Genomic DNA, 20,507 nt, shown 5'->3' with positions numbered 1-20,507 from the left:
GCAAGGATGGGGGGGGGAGGTACACTACACTGCTGGTGGGACTGCAAACTGGTGCAGCCAATATGGAAAGCAGTACGGAGATTTCTTGGAGAACTGGGACTGGAACCACCATTTGACCCACCTATCCCTCTCCTCAGTCTATACCCAAAGGACTTAAAAACAGTATACTACAGGGACACAGCCACATCAATGTTTATAATAGCACAATTCACAATAGCTAAACTGTGGAACCAACCTAGATGCCCCTCAATAGATGAATGGACAAAGAAAAATGTGGCACATATACACAATGAAACATTACTCAGCAATAAAAGAGAATAAAATCATGGCATTTGCAGGTAAATGGATGGAGTTAGTGAAGATAATGCTAAGTGAAGTTAGCCAATCCCCAAAAACAAATGCTGAATGTTTTCATTAATATAAGGAGGCTGATTCATAGTGGGATAGAGAGCGGGAGCATGGGAGGAATAGATGAACTCTAGATACGGCAGAAGGATTGGAGTGGAAGGAGGGAGGGGGCATGGTGTAATTAATGATGGTGGAATGTGATGATCATTATTATACAAAGCACATGTATGAAGACACGAATTGGTGTGAATGTACTATGTATATAACCAGGGATATGAAAAATTGTGCTCTATATATGTAATAAGAATTTAATGCATTCTGCTGTCATATACAAATAAAAAATAAAAATAAATAAAAAATAAAAGTTCAAAGCCAACCTGGGCAACTTACGGAGACCCTGTCTCAAAACAAAACATTTTAAAATGAGACTGGGGATGTAACTCAATGGTAAAGTGCTTGCTTAGCATGCAAGAAGCCCTGGTAGGTTTGTTCAATGCACAAATGCAAGACAAACACAAACAAAGAGAATTAATTTGGTCTTAGATATAGTAACATGATATGTTTGGTAATCTTGAAAAAAGCAGTTGCAGTAGGGCACAAGGAGCCAAAACCTGATAAAAGCAGGTTTAACTGAGAATGAGAGAAAAGTGATCTTAAATTTTGTTGAGTAATGAGGAGCAGAAATATGGGGTACAAGAAGAGAATGGAGGCCAATTGAGGGCTTGTTTGAAGTAGAGAAATAATGGCATGTTTATATACTTAGAGAAACAACTTGGGAGATATCGAAGATGTAGACGGACAAGAGAATTGCTAGGGCAACGTCCTTGAGCAGGTGAGGTGGTCTAAGAAAGAATTAGAAAGGTTGCCTCTCCATAAAATGGGACTCAATTCTCTATATAGCAACAGGAAAGGAAGGCAAAGTGTATGGGTACAGATATTGGTACTAGGAAGAAGTGGTAGATCTCTTTTGATAGCTTTAATTTTCTAAATGAAGAAGCAAGCTGAGAGCAAGGATGAAAGAGGAAGTGTTGGCAGTTAGAGGAGTTATGAAATACTCATCTAAGGCAATAAATGGACAAGGAAAATAGAATGCGTTTTCTGGGAAGCATCAAGGACCCAATTGAGACTCAGTCCTGATGAAGGGAGAGGCATGTTAGTAGGATGTATACATCCATGTTCAACTACAGATTTGGATTGAATCGAAATTGTAGTTTTTAATGGAATACGATGAGAGTTAGGTAAAGAAGTAATTTAATGGAAGTTAAGTAGGACAAGAAGGAAACACCAAGGAAGATAGAGATTGTGGCAAGGTGGTAGAACAAAGAATTGCAGGCGGAATGAGGGGAATGCTTTGCTGGAGTTGGTGTCTTCAGCAAGTGAGGTGGAATGATGGTCAGAATAGGATGAATGAGAATGGTAACAGCTAGTTGCCGTCACTGGTAATAAGGTTACACAAGTGCTTAAAATTGGCCATCATTAAGGAAAGGGGGGAAAGAGGAAATTAGTATTTTCCTCAATATCGAGCACTTTCTACTCCTTCAAAAACTAAGCGGGGAAACGAAAAGCAAATTCCTTTTCACATTTGCAAGCAAGTATCATTTAGGTAACCTCAGCAGGCTGCAGCATCCATGTCAAACTGAACGCGTTAATTTTCACTACACTACAAATTCCTTTCGGAAAAAATCCAGCAGAAATCAAAAAGTCCTTCTCTCCTTCCACCACCACACGTGTCGCTGAAGGGTAAAGATAAAGACACCGGGCGGAGATTTGCAGATGGACACCTAACGGCAGAGAGGCGAGCGCAAACTCGGGTTCTCGCAGAGTAACCGAGAGGCCCGGGCTCCCCGGAGGTGGTCCTTCGGGTCGGTTCGGCCCAGCCGCCCGCCCAGGTCGGATTTTTAAAATGGAAACAAGCCCTGCCCCGCCCCGCCCTGAGGCGTCCTCTGCACGCCTCCCAGCCCGGCGCTCGAAGGTCCAGCGGGAAGAGGCGGCTTCCTCAGCGCCCACCCTCACTCTCTGGTGAAAGACCCACAAAGAATCCAGAGACCCGCCTTCCCGGCTCCAGGTCGCAGCACCAGTCTGCCGCTCCGATCGCCCCGCCCCCGGAAGTGACGACGACTGCGCGGCCCGCCTGTGTCCCGTCGGGCCTCGCGGCGGCGGCGGGAAGATGGCGGCTGCGGGATCCCTGGAACGGAGCTTCGTGGAGCTAAGCGGGACCGAGCGCGAAAGGCCAAGGCGCTTTCGAGAATTCACAGTCTGCGGCGTTGGTACGGAGGTGGCCAGGGAGGGCGCGATCCGATCCTTCCCCTCGTTCTCCTCCAATGGGTCCCCAGATCGGTGACCCTCTCCCGGTTCATCATCTTAGGTCCACATGCCCACAGCCTCTGGATCCGAGCTTCCTTGGCGTCTAACTTCTCCCTCCTTTCCCCTTCCCTTTGTATGGATTGTCAGTTCGTCACACTCTGCTTCCTCAGCTTCCTCAGTATTTGTCATCCTTCGTACCACATGTACAGGCTGACCAGGTTCATTTTGCAGGGACTACAAATCCCGTGGCTGGAACGGTTAAATACAGTGAGAGTGCAGGGGGCTTTTTCTATGTGGAAAGCGGCAAGTTGTTGTCCGTCACCAGAAACAGATTCATTCATTGGTAAGTGCTGTGTTCTCCAAACCCCACTGGAAGGTAGAATTGTCTGGTGTACGGATAATCGCGACAGTTCCCGAAGCGGCATTCCTGTCGAGTAGTAATCGACACTTAGGAAAAGAGAATGACTGTTTTCAGTTCATGTTAAAATCGGGAAAATTTGACATACAGAGTTCTAAGAGAGGCACCTGCCTGACAGTGGTAAAAACAGGGAATATAGCTTAAGGGCTAAAGCCCTGAAGACTAATTTTATAATCACGAGTCTATTATGTTTTTATAGTCTTTATAGCTTCATTCTGCTGATGTGCGGTTGAGCTTTTTACATGTGAGGCATTGTGCTAGGTACTGGGATGAAATGATGAATAAAAACTATTATTTTCATCATGCAATATGTCGTACTTGTGGAAGAATAGGTGTAGACTCACTTTGTGTGCCACAATTTCATGAAAGAAAACAGACATTAAACAAAAGACCTCAACATAGATAAGTAAATGCATATTTTCATACTTGCTCTAGAGGAAAAGTGTAATGGCTATGAGAGGCCAGTGGGAACACTGAACATTGGCAGTGCAGGGAAGGATGTAGAAAGTCATATTTAAAATGAGATTTGAAGGATGAAAAGTTAGCCAGGCACTTCCAGGGAGTGGGAAAGAGCAGTTCAGCAAGCATGATCACTCTATGCAAAAGCCATAAAGTGGAAAGAACTTGGCGGATTTGAGCAACTGACCAAAAGTCTGTGTGGCATAAGTGCTGTGGTAAAATAAAGTGATGTGAGAATGCCAAGGCTGAAGAGAGAGGCAGGACTCAGACTGTGAGGAACACTGAGGCCACTTTTAAGAATTTTGGATTTTTATACTTAAAAAATGATCAGTCTAGCCAGGTGCTGTGGTGCACACCTATAATCCCAGCAACTTGGAAGGCTAAGGCAGGAGGATCACAAATTCAAAGCCAGCCCTAGCAACTTAGCAAGGCCCTACTAACTTACTGAGATCAGACCTTGTCTCAAAAAAGAATAAGAGACCAAGAGTCTGAAGCTGCATGAACAAAAGGTTAATAATAAGAAAGAGATAGCCACAGACCAGATCAAGGCTTAGTTGGTTATTTAAGTCTTTTTCTCTGAAATAAGAGGTAGCCACTGGAGTGTTTTAAATGGATGAATGTCATGATTTAAAGTATTGCTGCAGTTACTGTGCTCAAAAGAGAGTAGGAAAGGGGGAAAGGTGGGAGTGGGAAGACACAATCCAGATAAGAGTTGATGATCGCTCAGATGGTGGTGGTAGTCTGTGAGTAATGTTCTGATTGTGAATATATTTTCAAGGTGAATTTGTTAGAATTCATTTTTTTAAACATTTATTTTTTTAGTTGTAGGTTGACACAATACCTTTATTTTATTTTTAATGTGGTGCTGAGGATCGAACCTAGTGCCTCACGCATGCTAGGCGTGCTTTCTACCTCTGAACCACAACCCCAGCCCTATTAGAATTCATTTTGCATCCTATACAGCGTGTACCCCAGATTTTTGGCTAGAGCATCTGGACATTTTAGAGATACTTCTAATTGAGTTGAAAAAGAGTGTAGATAAAATGCAATAAGTGGGTTTTATTTTTTATTTTACCCCTAATTTGTTGGGCCTGGGAATCCTCTTTTGGACAGGTTTAATTTAAAATGCCTAGTAGGTAGCCAAGAGAAAGTATTGAAGCAATAGTCAGTAATTTCATAGAGGCTTTGAACTAAAGATACAGATTTGGAAATTGTTGTCATTAGATAGCACTTAGAGCTTTATAATAAGCGTGCTCACCTAAAGAGTGAATAAATCAGGCTTCTGAACTATTGACATTTGAAGCCAGATAAGTAATTGTTGTAGGGTGTTGAGCATTATCCTGGCCTTTATCTACTACAAACCAATAACATGTCCCCATCTTACCTCCCTAGTTGTAACAACCATCTCTCTAGGTAATGCTAAGTCCTTGGGAATTCTGTAGAATCAACCCTAGTTGAGAATACTTGTGTAGAAATGATCTGAGGACTGAATCTATGGCATTCCAACAGTTAGGATGATCAGGAACCTGTGAAAGAGAGTAGCTGCCAAGGTGAGAGTCAGAGTGAAGTGGGCTGAAGCAGGAGAATCGCAAGTTTGAGGCCAACCTTAGCAACTTAGTGAGACCCTGTCTCAAAATAAAAAGGACTTGGGGGTGTAGCTCGGTGGTAAAGTGTCACTGGGTTCAATCTCTAGTACCAAAAATAAAAATTAGAGAGAGTAATGTCCCAGAAGCTAAAGGAAATATTTCAAAAAGGAGGAGAGTAAAAAGTTGTCAGATGCTATATAATTCAGGTAACGAGAGAAACGAAAATTGACCTTTGCATTATGGAAGTTTTTGGTGACCTTGTCAGGATCTGCTCCAATAATAGAGGCTTAAGTGAGTGGGTATAGGACAGCTCTTTCAAGGAGTTTTGCTCTAAGGGAAGCAGAGAAATCAAATGGTAACTGTAGGACAATGGAGACATTTTTGCCTCAAGAAAGGGTCCATTTCATTATTCTGAGATAGATGTGGCCATTGCAAGAGATAGAGAAGCCTTTAACAGTCACTGGTGCTGCTGAGAAGAAGGTACCAAGGATAAAGCTACAGGACATTTGACCATCTGTACTTGGGGAATTGGTTCCAGGAACTCTGTGGATGCCAAAATCTGCAGATGCTTACTTTCATCCCTCATATAAAATGGCAGAGTATTTGCCAGTATACATATAATCTATGTATAACCTCTCTAGATCATCTCTGGATCACTCATGATACCCAATAAAATAAAAATGCTATATAAATGTTACTGCATTGCTTAGGGAAGAAGGGCTGTGCGTATTCAGTACAGATGTAGTCCTCTTCACCCCCCACCAAAAAAGAAAAATTTTCAGTACTTAGTTGGTTGAGTCTGCAGATGCAGAGTATATGGATTGAAGGTATAGCTATAGTTTCACAAGGGTGACCAGTTTGTAGAAATGGAAGAGAAGGAACAATGTCAGGAGGAGGAAAGCAATACGATTTAACAAATCACAAGTTTTAGTTTTCTATCACTGTAAGGGCTTGAGACTATCAACTTATAAACGGTTTAATATGGCTCACAATTTTAGAGATTCCAATCCAGGATCAGGTGGCTTTGGGGCCTATGGCACAGCAGCACATCGTGGCAGAAGCAAAACTGTTCACCAATGGCCGGGAAGCAGAAGAGAAAAAGAGGGGCCAGGTCTCACTCTCCCCTTCAAGGGCTTGCTTCCAGTGGCTTGAAGACCTCCCACTGGATCCCACCTTATAGAGGTTCTGCTGCCTCCCAGTAATGGCTCTCTGAGGACCAAGCTTTCAACACCTGGGTCTTCAAGATCTAAATCAACATCACACATGCTGAATGAAGGACACAGACCAGTAGACATGTTCACGATGTTTAAAGATGAAGTATATGTAGAAGTTAAGAGAAAGAAATGTCTTCTTTAGAATAAGATGATGTGACAGCTGCTGTGGTGGGTACAAAGCTAGGCACAGGCAATGAGGGTTGTAATTTTTAATCTAAATTTAAAACCAAATTAGTTTTTTAGACAAAATAGTTTGTTTTCCCTGTTGCAACTTTGGTTTGAATAAACTTTTTTCTTCAAATATACGTGCATTTTATTTAAAAAAAAATGATATTGAATGCTGGCTCTGTCCTGGGTAATTTTCCAGTGTCTACGATGTCCAACTGCATATGGCAGATATGTCTGCACCACAGATCTTACCATTGTTTATTAAAAAGCAACTCCTGGTCTGGGGCTGAGGCTCAGTGGTAGAGCGCTCGCCTAGCACATGTGAGGCCCTGGGTTCAATCCTCTGCACCACATAAAAATAAATAAAATAAAGGTATTGACAACTACAACTAAAAAGTAAATTTTTTAAAAAAAAGCAAACTTATTTTGAGGAGTAAATCAGAAAAAAAAACTTACTTTGATATGTTCAACGTGTAGTTATTCTTGTGTTTTCAAAATATTTCTATAGTCAGGTACAGCGGCACATACCTGTAGTCCCAGCAACTTGAGAGGCTGAGGCAGAAGGATCGCAAGTCCCAGACCAACCTTAGTAATCTAGCAAGATCCTAAGCAATTTAGTGAGACTCAGTCTCAAAATTTTTTTTAAAAAGGTATTAAAAAGAGCTGGGCATGTAGCTCAGGGGTAAAGCACCTCTGGGTTTAATTCCTGGTACACCCCCCAAAAAAATAAATAAATAAATGCTATTTTTGTTGGACTTTGTATATTAAGGAGTAGTAGAAGAAAATACTCACATGCAGTCAATTTTGTTTGGTACTGTAGTGTATGGGGAAGCCACATTCTACTCTTTAGTAATGGATATGTGGTATTAATTTTTATCATAGTAGAGTTTAATTGCATTGGATGTTGCCCTAAATAGATGGGTTGTCAAGTTTGGAAGACTTAATAGAATTATATTGATGCGTGAATTTTGTTTTGCTTTTTTGTTAGTTTGTTTTGTTTGTACCAGGGATTGAACGCAGGGGCACTTTACCGCTAGCCACATTCTCTCCCTTCTTATATTTTGAGCAGGATTTCATTAAGTTACCTTAGGCCTTGCTGTGTTGTTGAGGCTGGCTTTGAACTTGCAATCTTCCTGCCTCAGCCTCCAAGCTGCCTGGATTATAGGCATGCACCGTGGCTCTCAGTTTTTATGTATTTTAATATGGTGGTAATTTAATATGGTATATTTTAATATGGAATGTAAGAGTGGTTTGAGTTTTTTTGGGGGGGGGGTGGTACTAGGGATGAACTCAAAAGCACTTTACCAGTGAGACACATCCCCAGCCCTTTTTTAAAATTTTTCTTTTGGGACAGGGTCTCACTAAGTTGCTTAGGGCCTAAGTTGCTCAGGTTGGCCTTGAACTTGGCAATCTTCCTGCCTCAGTCTCCCACATTGCTGGGATTACAGGTATGTGCCACCATGCCTGGCAAGTGTTCTGAATTTTATCCAAAATTTCCAAATTTGAAGCATTCACTTTGGTGTGTGTGTGTGTTTCAGTGCAGCAGTTGTTGAGAAAAGCATAAACTTTTTTTTTTTTTAAATGTCTTTTTTTCCCCCCACAGGAAGATCTCCGCAGATATATTGGAGCTGGTGGAGGAGTCACTGGACCTAAATCTGTTGAATAATGCAGTTCGCCTAAAATTCCAGAATTGTAACATCTTACCTGGAGGGGTTTATGTCTCAGAGACTCAGAATCATGTGATAATCTTAATATTAACCAATCAAACAGTGCACAGATTATTTTTACCACACCCTTCCCGGATGTATAGGAATGTAAGTTGGTTAATTATAGTATCTTATTTCTCAAATTATTCTAGCTCTCAAAAATTAAGTCCAGGAACAATATTTTTTGGAATTGGGGAAATTTGGATTTGTTGTTAGTCCTCAACAAGGATACTTTGGTAGTTACAATTTTAGATAATCAGATACACATTTTAAGTTCACAAAATAGCATTCTTTAAAAAAAAAGTTTTTTGCTATGGGCATGATGGGAAACTCCTGTAATCACAGCAGCACAGGAGGCTGAGGCAGAAGGATCGCAAATGCAAAGCTAGCTTTAGCAATTTAGTTAGTTCCTAAGCAACTGAGCAACCCTGTCTCAAAATTAAAAAACAAAAAATTGAAAAGATGATGCAGCCCAGTGGTTAAGCATCTCTGGATTCAATCCCTGACACGAAAAAAAAATTTACTTTCTTCTGAATCTTAATTTTTTTATTTTAAAAGTTTTTTTTAAAGTAATTGAGAGAAACTAAGCAAAATTCAAAGTTATTGTGACTTTAAAAGATTTTTCTTTTTCATTACTCATAGGAGTTGGTAATTGAAAGTCAAATGCAGTCAATATTCACTGACATTGGAAAAGTTGATTTCAGGGATCCTTGCAACTATCAATTAATTCCAACAGTACCTGGACTATGCCCTAATTCTACCACCTCAGCAGCCTGGCTTAGCAGTGATGGGGAGGCGCTGTTTGCTCTCCCATCTGCTTCTGGAGGCATCTTTGTTCTTAAACTACCTCCTCATGACATTTCTGGTAAGAATGGGAATTGAGCATGGATTCAACTTTAATCAAGAAATATTGGGGAGGGGCTGGGGATGTGGCTCAAGCGGTAGCGCGCTCGCCTGGCATGCGCGCGGCCCGGGTTCGATCCTCAGCACCACATACAAACAAAGATGTTGTGTCCACCGAGAACTGGGCTCAGTGGTGTTGGTGTGTAGTCCCAACTACTCAGGGAGGCCAAGGCAAGAAATTTGCTTGAGCCAAGGTTCAAGAACCATTTGGGCAACAGGGAGGCATGCCATCTCAAATAAATAAATAAATAAATCTGAAAATGTCTTTAAAAAAAAAAAAAAAGAAATATTGGGGAGGCTGGGGATATAGCTTAATGGTAGAGTGTCTGCCTGTCATACATAAGGACCTGGGTTCAATCCTCTGCACTACAAAACAAAAAAGAAAGAAATACTGGGTCTGAGTAAGCTCATTTGTAGAGTGTTTACATTCATGAAGCCCTGGGTTCAATCCTCAATACTATAACAAAAAGAAAGAAAAAAGAGATATTGTCATGAAAACAGACCTTTGGCTACTCATGCGAGTACACACCTGTAATCCCAGTGACTCAGAAGGCAGGCTTAGGCAGGAGGATCACAAGTTTGAGGTCAGCCTTACAACTTAGCAAGATCCTATCCCAGAAGTTTTAAAAAGGGGATGGGGATATACCTCAATGGTATAGCTACATCCTGAGTACCGTGGATTCAATTCCTAGTACCCACGGGTGCGAAAAACAGACCTTCTAAAAGTTTGACACCACCATCAACACAAGAATTACTTCTATACTGCCCCTGCATTGGTTGTTCATTGTTTACCTAATGAGTTCCTGATGCTTTACTTTTACCCAAGGGGTTTTGGACAGTGGGTGAGGAACAATAAAACATTGTATTATAGAAAACATAGATAAATATAAGACAGCCTAGTCTAAGTCCTCTAGTAGAAAGGAGTTTACTAGCTGTCCACCCTCAGATTGAGAATTTATAATTAATGGAATAAAGGTTATCTACTGATATCCAAGTCACCACTATCTCTTCCTGGAGTGTTGAATTACCTTCCTAAATGTTTCAACAGATTTCTTTACCTCTCTTCAGGAGTTTCTCAGGCAGACTGATGCATTTAAAACATTAGTTGATACATGTCACTGGACTGCTCAGAGCTGTCCAATGAGGGTGTTTATCTCCACTCTGAATAAATTGAGTCCTTAGATTAACTTACAGCACTCTGCTGCTGTCACTCTGACCTTGTCTTTTTGTGCTTTCCCTCATCTCTCCAGTAGCCACATGCTTTCTTACAACTCCTTAAAACACTCAGGTGTACTTGGGGCATTTGCCTGGGATAGCCAGCTACCAGCTCAGTGTCACCTCAGTGAGGCCTTCCCTCACTACTTTTTAACATTCAAACTCTCCTCCCCAGAAACTCACCTGCAGTCTTCTATACTCTTTTCTTATTTTTTTTTTTCTGTACTTGTTACCACTCTTCTTAATTTAACTTAATTTAACTCCCCCCAATGAAATGTAAATTCCATGAGTAGTTTATTTTGTTTGCCGCTGTCCCTAGCACCTAGAACTACCCAGCACGTGAAGGGCACTTTGTTTTAGCAACAGTGAAATGATTCTGCTGAGTGGTAGCAAAGGTTACTGTCTGTAAATGGCAACATGTTCCTAAAGGTGAAGTTAGAGTGACAGCAGTGGGGCACGTAAGCAAAAATTAACAAAACATTTTGGGAATTCATATCTATTTTTAAAAATATTTTTATAGTAAGTGAACATGATACATTTATTTTATTTTTATGTGGTACTGAGGATCAAACCCAGTGCTTCACCTGTGCTAGACAAGTGCTCTACAATTACTGAGCTAGAACCCCAGCCCAATATCTATTTTTTTGATGCAGTAATAATTTATTATATTTTAGGGTGACATGTAGAAAAGGTGCATCCTAAAACTATCAGTACAAAAATGTAGAAGCCTGTCACCTATTATAAAGCCTTATTTTGTTATGTCATCTTGCCTTTGGGTTTCTCTTAAGTATGATCAAGAGGTGCTTTGGCTGTTATTGCAGGTATAGTGTCTATTGTGGAACTGAAACAGAGTTCAGTGATGCAGCGATTGCTCACAGGGTGGATGCCAACAGCTATCAGGTAAGTGGTGTCTGGCAGGTAAATCAGAGGGCCTGGGGATATAATCTTTTTGCACTGGTCAGCACCTCCTGGTGTTTATAGTCTTATTCCAAGGCACACACTGCACTGGAGAGAAGAGTCTACATACTAGCACATTCTATCTGAAGAAAAATCAGACTGCAGTGTCTGTTTTATCTGTGATTGGACTTTGACAGCAGAAACTGGCTGTTTATATTCCTACAATATTCGGTTTGGTGCTCTGCCCTAATTTAACCAAAACCAATTTTGTGTAAAATTGCTGAAGTAGAAGGTTTTTGAAACTTTATAAAGGAAACAATATAAACTGAAACAATATAAAAGGAAAAGATTTTAATTGTTATGTAGAACCTTTTAAAATTTACTATAGTGATTGGTGTAAGCCAAAGAGAAGTGTAGTTGTCTTATTTCAGTTGTCTTTCTTCTGCTGAGAGCATGTGTTTATAATTTTATTACATCTCCTGAATTGCAGATTCTAATGATCAAATTATTTACAATAAAATTCTAAAATTGGGCCTCATGTTTTTAGGGGTGATCAGGGGCCTTCAGACCGTGCACTCAGTCTTGCTGTTCATTGTGTGGAGCACGATGCCTTCATCTTTGCCCTGTGTCAGGACCACAAACTACGAATGTGGTCTTATAAGGTAAATTCAACACTTATAATTACAGTTAGTTAAAATGGAATTGTGAATTTTGAGAGAAGATCATTTGGCTTGGAAATTATGGTCATTTCTAGATTCAGACAATTCATTTAGCTTTGCTTTCTGTACATTTGCCTCCCTTTTTTCTTTGTCTTTTAATTTTGAAAATTATGAACCCTACAAGAAAGTTGAAAGAGTAATACAAAATATACCCTTCACTTAAGAGGAACAAAAGTGTTTTAAAAATGCATATTGATAAAATAATTTTTAAGATTTACCAAAACAAAACAAACAGCTAGTGATTTTATCTATCAGGCTGAAGAGGTACATTTTATCTTAACTCATTAAAAACAAAAAATCTACAGCTCAGCATGATGGTGCACACTTATAATCCCAGGTACCTGGGGGGCTGAGGAAGGAGGATTGCAAATTCGAAGCCAGCCTGGGCAGCTTAGTGAAACCCTCTCTCAAAAGTAAAGCGCTCACGTACACGATCCTGGGTTAGATCGGCAGTACAAAAAAATGTTTTATAGAATGTGTTTTTCTAGCCTGTATATTCTTTGAATATGGTCTATTAACTCTTACCTTGGGCAGGACCAAATGTGTCTGATGATAGCTGACATGCTGGAGTATGTCCCTGTGAACAAAGACCTTCGGCTCACTGCTGGAACTGGGCACAAATTGCGACTTGCTTATTCCCCTTCCATGGGACTCTACCTAGGAATATACATGCATGCTCCAAAACGAGGACAGGTATGGAACAAATAAGATTTGTATCAAGTTATTCTGCATGTACTGATATGGAGAGTAACTGGGCTCGTTGTACCAACCTAGATGTTTCAAGTGTTAAATTGAGGTAATGGTGGTTTTGGGGTTATTGTGTGATTTAGAAGATCTTGAAGGGTCAGAATGAAAGGAAGTAGAGTTTAAAGGAATAGGAAAGGAAAAGTTAACCAAAACTAAACAAGAAAGCTCACATTTGGAAGTATGGGTAAAAAAGAGAATGCAATTAATAATAAGGAAGTTTGGTATTATCAAGTAGTTTTGGGAAAGTTAACTTTTAAAAATAATTTTGCTCATCAACCAGATGCCAATTGTTGTATGCGGGATGTAAAGCAATAGTATAAAATAAATAAGCAGCTGTTTGTTGGGTATTGTGTGTTTGGCACCGTGCCAGGCCCTGGATGTTCATACATTAATAAAAGCAAACACTCAGACTGAGCTTACTGTGGGCTCACTCACTGTGTGTGTTATCCATTTATTCCTAATAATATTCCAGTGAGTTAAGGTTTGCCTTCCTTGCTGCTGGAGCTTTATTTCCCCATACTAGGTCACTGCCCTGCCCCAGTGTCTCCTCAGTCCTATTTGGGCTCAGACCCTTTGATGCTACTGTGCCACTCTTGTGCAGAGGACACCCTCACTACTCTACCCTACTTTCCACCCTGCATCAGACTTTCCCAGCATATAGTAGAAGCCATCTCACCCTACTCCTGCTGCTCTGACCCAAGCCAAGCCAGTCCCAAATGTAGATGCCTGTTACTTCTTTAGGTACATGGGTTTTGTGGGGGGTTTTTTTTTGTTGTTGTTTTGTTTTTTGTTGTTATGTGTTTTTTGTTTTTTGATGCTGAGGATTGAACCCAGGACCTCATGCATGCTAGACAAGTGCTTTATTGATGAGCTACATCTCCAGTCATTCCTTAGGCTCTTGATTCATCACACCAGGCCATATCGCCCTCTGCATGCCTGCCCTTCGCTTGCTGGTGTCCTCACTCCCTGTGCTGGGACATGCCTGCATAGGTGTTCCTTTCAACCTCTTTAGGCTGACTCCCCATGCCAAACCCCTCCACTCCACATCACCCCTGGGCCAGCAAGAACACCTACTCTACTCTGGGCACCTAATGGTTTTAAGACTGATTGTGGAGGAACAAAATGAAAGGAAAGAGGATGTCCTCATTCTTAAAATTGTTTTCTGATGTTGAAGCCTAAAGGGTTAGGGTGTGAATCATTCTTAATCATGTGAATATGTCACATAAAAAAAAAATCTGTCAGTTGATGGACTTTTGTGTTGTTTCTGCCTTTTGGCTTTATGAACAATGCTGCTATAAACGTGTTTGATTAAGTGTTTATATAGATGTATGTTTTCGTTTCTTTTTGATATATACCCAGGAATAGTGGAATTGCTGGACTTTTTTTTTTTCTTTGTAATACTGGGTATTGAACCCAAGGGTCACTCAACCACAAAACAATATCCCAGCCCTTTTTATTTTTTATTTTGAAACATGGTGTCCCTAAGTTGGCAAGGCTGGCCTCAAACTTGCAATCTTTCTGTCAGCCTCCTGAGAAGCTGGTATTCCAAGTGTGTGCCACCATACCTGGCTCAATTGCTGGATCTTATGTAACTCTATGTTTAATTTTCTGAGGAACAACCAGAATGTTTTCCAATGTGGCTGTACCATTTTACATTGTCACAGGTAGTGTATGAGGGTTCTGATTTCTTCATATTCTCATCAACACTATTATCTGGGTTTTTCAATCCGTCCATCCTGGTGGGTATGAAGTGTCATCTCCTTGTGGTTTTTTGCATTTCTAAGCGTCTTCAAGTGCTATTATTTATATATCTTCCTTGGAAACATGTCTATTCAGAGCATTTGCCCATTTATTAAATAGAGATATTAATTTGGGGGTTGGGATTGAACCCAGGACCTTGCTACACACCCCCAGCTCCTCTTTTTACTTTCTTTTTTTTTAATATTTATTTTTTAGGTGTAGATGGACACAATACAATGCCTTTATTTTTATTTGGTGCTGAGGATCGAACCTGGGTCCCGCCTGTGCTAGGCGAGCACTCTACCGCTGAGCCACAATCCAAGCCCCTCTTATTTACTTTCTTGATGGTATTCTTTGAAGCACAAGTTTTTAACTTCAATGAGGTCCAAAGTATTTTTTTGTTATTGCTTGTGCTCTTAGTGTCATACCTTAAGAGGCCTTTGCCAAATCCAAGGTCATAAAGATTTACTCCTGTTTTCCTCTTAGAGTTTTATAGTTTTAGCTTTTACATTTATGATTTTGATCCATTTGTGTTTTATACATACATATATATATATATATATATATATATATATATATACATACATACACACACATACACATATGTGTGCATGTGTGTGTGTGTTGTATGTGTGAGGTAAGAATCCAGTTGCATGTATTCAATTGTTTTGCATGTGGATATCCAGTTTTCCCATCACCATTCATTTGAAAAGATGGTCCATCCTTTTCCCATCAAATGGTCTTGGCACTGTTGTCAAAATTGCTTAACCCAAGACATAAGGTTTTATTCTTAGACTTGATTCTAGTCCATTGATCTATTTGTCTTTGTGCCAGTACCTACTGTCTTGATTACTGTTGCTATTTTGTAGTCAATTTTGGCATCAGAAAGTCTTGGGTTCTACATTGTTCTTCTTTTTCAAGGTGGTTTGGCTGTTTATGAGTTCCTTTCGATTCCACATGAGTTTTAGAATTAGCTTGTCACTTTCTACAAAAATGTCAGCTGAAATTCTGATAGGGCTTGTGTTGGCTCTGTAGGAGATTGAAGATTTTGTCATCCTAGCAATACTGTTTTCTGATATCATGAGCATGGGATGTTTTTCCATTTGTCTAAGTCATCTTTAGTTTCTTTTTATAACGTTCTAAATTTTCAGAATGTAAGTTTTAGGTATCTTTTGACCATGTATTTTATACTTTTGGATGCTGCTGTAAATGAAATTGTTTTCTTAATTTCATTTTCAGGCTGCTCTTTGGAAGTTTTTAGAAATATAACATTTTTGTATATTGATATTGTATCCTGCAACCTTTTTTTTTTTCAGTCGTAAATGGACACAATACCTTTATTTTATTTATTTATTTTTATGTGATGTCGAGGATTGAACCCATGCCTGATGCGTGCTAGGCAAGCGCTCTACTGAACCACAATCCCAGTCCCTGTATCCTGCAACCTTACTGAACTCATTTATTAGTTCTGAAAGATTTATGGTGGAATTTTCTATATATTAGGTAATGTCACTTGCAAATAAAGAAAGTTTCACTACTTTATTTCCTTTACAATATGGATGCCTTTTATTTCCTTTTTTTTTTTCCTTTTTTTCTTGTCTTTCTATTTTGTTTTGGTTTTGTCTAAATACTCCAGTACAATGTTGAAAAAAGTGGTAAGAGCTGGTATGTTTGTCTTAGTCCTGATTTTTATTGCTAAGGTGTAAAATTTGTTACGTTAACTATGAACTTTTCATAAATGCCCTTTACCATTCCTGTTGATAGTGTTTTTATCATGCCAGGAGGTTCAGTCTGGTGCCACAACTTTGATTCATGTTAAGAAACCAGTAATTTGGGCTGGGAGTGTAGTTCAGTGATAGAGCACTTGCCTGGTGTACCCAGAGCCCTTAATTCAATCCCCAGTACTGTGAAAGAGAAAAAGAAATCAGTAAATGTACCCACCATTGCTTTTGCATCATCAGTGCAAATACTGACACAGTGAAAAGGCAAGTAATGAAGTATTATTTTGAAAAGGGGTTTAACTTCACCAACCACCTGAAGGGTCTCAGGCACCCTTAGGAACCTGTGGACCGTATTTTGAGAACCACTGCTCTAATGGAGTTAAACTCAGATTTGAATGTAGTATTCCAGGAGTATATCAAATAGAGCTGAGCCATTGCCTCTTTTACTTTGAGCAGTATAGTTCTTAAATTAATGAAGCCTAAAATTAGAGTAGCTTTTTTGGCAGCCACATAACAGAACTAATCTATTCAGATTATAGTAAATTTGCAATTTTGGGAGTGGATACTGGAGGTGAACCCTGAAGCACTTCACTGAGTCACATGTCCAGTCTGTTCTATTTTTTTATTTTGTGACAGCCTCAGAATTAGTGAGGCTTCTCCCTTAGTTGCTGAGGCTGGCTTCAAATTTTTGATCCTCCTGCTTCAGCCTCCCAGTCACTAGGATTTCAGGCATGGCTATAATTTTTTTCTTTCTTCTTCCTTTTCACAAAAGCTGGTAGTCAGTGGTTTGTTTCCTCTCTTATTTGCATAGTTTGTATTTATTTTTTTTTTATCTGTTATTTTACATCCATTCCCGTTCATTTCATTTGTTTCTGGTTGTTTTTCTTTGAACCCTGATTCTGATAATAAGAATTAATTTAGTCCCTCCCAGCATTGTGTCTTCTAAGACAGTAATAAACAGCACTGTGGTGTGGTTCATGAAATAGTTCTGGGCCACAAATTCTTTGTTATCTTTTTGCAGTGAAATAAGTATAGGAAGTGAGAGGAAGTATTTAGAAAATGGGTGTTTTTCAGTACTGGGGATTGAACCCAGGGGCAATTTGTCTCACTCAGTTATACCCCCAGACCTTTTTATTTTTTGAGACAGGGTCTTGCTATGTTGCTGAGGCTGACCTTGAACTTTTGGGCCCTCCTACCTCAGGTTCTTGAGTAGCAGGGAGTACAGAGGTGCACCACCTCACCCAGCATTTAGAAATTTATGTGGTTAGAAATTTTTCAGGCATTCATACTTGAAGTTAGTTATAACTTCAGAAATTAAGAAACAGACTCATTCTTTCCCACAGTTCTTTCAAGTTTGAGAAGCACTGCACTGAGTCAGCATTTTCCATCATTTTGTGTGTTTATGTGTGTGTGTGGCTAAAATCTATAAGAAATATTTTGGAGGCTGAAGCAGGAAGACCACAACTTCAAGGCTAGCCTGGGCAACTTAGTGAGACCCTGTTTCATTAAGAAAAAAGGAGCTGAGAATGTAGCTCAGTTTTAGAGTGCATCTGGGTCCAAGCTCCAAGTACCACCAAAAAAAAAAAAAAGAAGAAGAAGAAGAAGAAAGGAAAAAGGGTTTCACTGCTACCTGATATATGTATTCATAACAAGACATAGCAGGAAAAGATTTTCATGAAACATATTTACCATTACTATGACACTACAATTGATGAACTAATGAACTCTAATAATTTAGGGCTTTTTGATTGTTTGGCTTATTTGTGTTTTTGTTTTTGTTGTTTGGTGCTAGGGATAGAATCCAGGATCTCTTGCATGCTAAGCATGCTTTCTACCACTGAGCTGTACCTGTATACTTTCCATATTTCATACACTCATGTTTTTTTCTCAAAAAGCAGTCTTCTTGTTTATTTTTAATACTTTCTTATGACCAGTTGCCTATGTTAAAAGGAAAGGGTCATCATCACTGTTAGTGCACGGTAAAAAATATGTATCTAAAATTACTCATTGAATATTATTTTTGAGTTTGAAATTTTTGGGGGCAGCAAAGTTAACTACTAAACATGAATTATTTTATAGTATTTTTTTCTTTGAGGGGGCTAGGGATTAAAACTAGGATTTCATGAATGGCCACACCTCAAGCCGTAGGATTTTGTTTTATTGATTGATTGATACCAGAGTTTGAATCCAGTGGTGCTTAACCACTGAGACAAATCCCCAGTTATTTTTTATATTTTATTTAGGGACACAGGTCTTGCTGAGTTGCTTAGAGCCTCGCTGAGTTCTGAGGCTGGTTTTCAATTTGCTATCCTCCTTCCTCAGCCTCCTGAGCTGCTGGAATTACAGACATGCATGATCATGCTCAGTAGGATTAATTTTTAATAAAGATTAACTCACTAGTTTTGCTTTGTGTTATTTGCATATTTAAAATTCTTTCTGGTACTTTGATAATATAAACTTAATAAGGTTCTGGTCATAATAAGATACCATACTTATTTAGGATGGCTATTATAGGAAACAGAATAACAAGTGTTGGCAAGGATGCAGAGAAAAAGTACTGCAGCCATTGTGAAAAACTGTGGTAGTTACTCAAAAAAAAAAACAAAAACCCATAAAATTATAAACAGAAGAATTGAAAGCAGGGTCTTAAAAGAGAGATTTTTCAACCATAGACATAGCACAAATTATTCACAATAACCAAAAGGCAAAGTCAACCCAAATGTCTGTCAGTGGATGAATGGATAAACAAAATGTGGTGTATACCTACTATGGAGTATTACAGCTTTTGAAAGGAAGGAAAATCCACCACTTGCTACAATGTTGAGGACATTAAGACAAATACTATGACTGTGAGGTAGCAAAAGTTGTTGTATTCATACAATCAAAAAGTGTTGGTTTCTGAGGGCTGAGGGATGGAAGGGATGGGGAGGTTATTGTTTAATGGGTATAGAGTTTCATTTCTTCAAGGTGAGAAGAGTTCCAGAGATTGGTTGCACAACTGTGTGAATGTATGTGACACTACTAAACTATATATTTAAAAATGGTTAAGATGTGGGCTAAGGACATGGCTCAGTCATTGAACACTTGCCTAGCATATGTGAAATTCCAGGTTCAATCCCCAGCACCACAAAAAACACCCACAAAAAAAATAGGTTAACCATGGAATAGACAAAGGGGGATGAAGAAAAGGGAGGAGGGATAGGATAGAGAAAGACATATATGAATATTCCACAGTGAATCTCGCCAGCATGTACATCCACAAAACACTAATTTATTTTTATTTATTTATTTATTTTATATTTATTTTTTAGTTTTTTTTAGGTGGACACAATATCTTTATTTTATTTTTATGTGGTGCTGAAAATCGAACCCAGTGCCTCACACATGCCAGGCGAGCACACTACCACTTAAGCCACATCCCCAGCCCCATAAAACACTAATTTAAAAAAAAAAAAAAATGAAAGAAACTTATCAGTAAGTAGCAGAAAGATGTAGAGGGAAGGAAAGGGGAAGTACTGGGGACTGAATTAGAACAGATTATATTGCATGCTTTTATAATTATGTCAAAATCTGTTGTCGTGTATAATTAAAAAGAAACAATAAAAAGTAAATTTTAAAAAATATTAAGATGGTAAATTTTATGTTACATATATTTTAACCACTTTTTTTTATAAATTGTTTGAACACTGATAACCTTTGCTTTAGAAAAGTAGCATATTAATTATTTTTTTTTTATCAACTTATATTTTTCAGTTCTGCATTTTCCAGTTGGTGAGCACTGAGAATAACCGCTATAGTCTAGATCACATTTCCTCATTATTCACTTCTCAGGTAGGTTGATTCATCTTTTTCGTATTTTCCAAGTACAACAAAGAAGTATTAACTTAAGCATAGCCAGGCAAGGTGGTATATACCTGAGTCCCAGCTGCTTGAGGAGCTGAGGCTGTAGGATCACTTGAATCAAGGAGTTCAAGACCAGCTTGGTCAGCATAACAAGACCTCATCTTCCCCCCCAAAAAAAGAAAGAAATGCCAGGCTTAGTGGCACACTGGCATACATCTATAATCCCAGTGACTTAGGAGGCTGAGGCAAGAGGATTACAAGTTCAAGACTAGCCTCCACAATTTAGCAAGGCCCTAAGCAACTTAGCAAGACCCTGGTACCAAAAAAACAAAACGAAGAGATATTGACTGACCCTACTGTGTGTCAATGGGATTGTAATCTTAAAATGGAAATTTTTATGATGTATAGAAACAAATTTTGATTTGGATTTTATCAAATTCATGTAGTGGGTACCATGTTTTGTTTTTATGCATTTATCTCTCTTTAATAGTACCAATTTAAGTTATTATGAACTACTGC

General features: G+C 39.1%; 1 protein-coding gene across 2 annotated transcripts in view; it reads left to right on the top strand.

The window, feature by feature from the left end:
- Positions 1-2,468: 2,468 nt before the first annotated feature.
- The window catches only part of NUP160 (nucleoporin 160), a 57,284-nt gene continuing 39,245 nt past the window's right edge, over positions 2,469-20,507 (top strand). For both annotated transcript variants that reach the window (XM_081272056.1, XM_081272055.1), the window contains exons 1-8: positions 2,469-2,615; positions 2,884-2,995; positions 8,101-8,311; positions 8,846-9,068; positions 11,143-11,221; positions 11,766-11,880; positions 12,472-12,630; positions 19,899-19,976. In XM_081272056.1, the coding sequence (XP_081128182.1) occupies positions 2,516-2,615; positions 2,884-2,995; positions 8,101-8,311; positions 8,846-9,068; positions 11,143-11,221; positions 11,766-11,880; positions 12,472-12,630; positions 19,899-19,976 (1,077 nt within the window). In that variant the 5' untranslated portion in view covers positions 2,469-2,515. The remainder of the gene's footprint in view (positions 2,616-2,883; positions 2,996-8,100; positions 8,312-8,845; positions 9,069-11,142; positions 11,222-11,765; positions 11,881-12,471; positions 12,631-19,898; positions 19,977-20,507) is intronic.

This window comes from Spermophilus citellus (genome assembly GCF_964194105.1).
Source record: "Spermophilus citellus genome assembly, chromosome: 2".
Lineage (NCBI taxonomy): Eukaryota > Metazoa > Chordata > Mammalia > Rodentia > Sciuridae > Spermophilus > Spermophilus citellus.
This window is presented reverse-complemented; position numbering and strand designations above follow the sequence as displayed.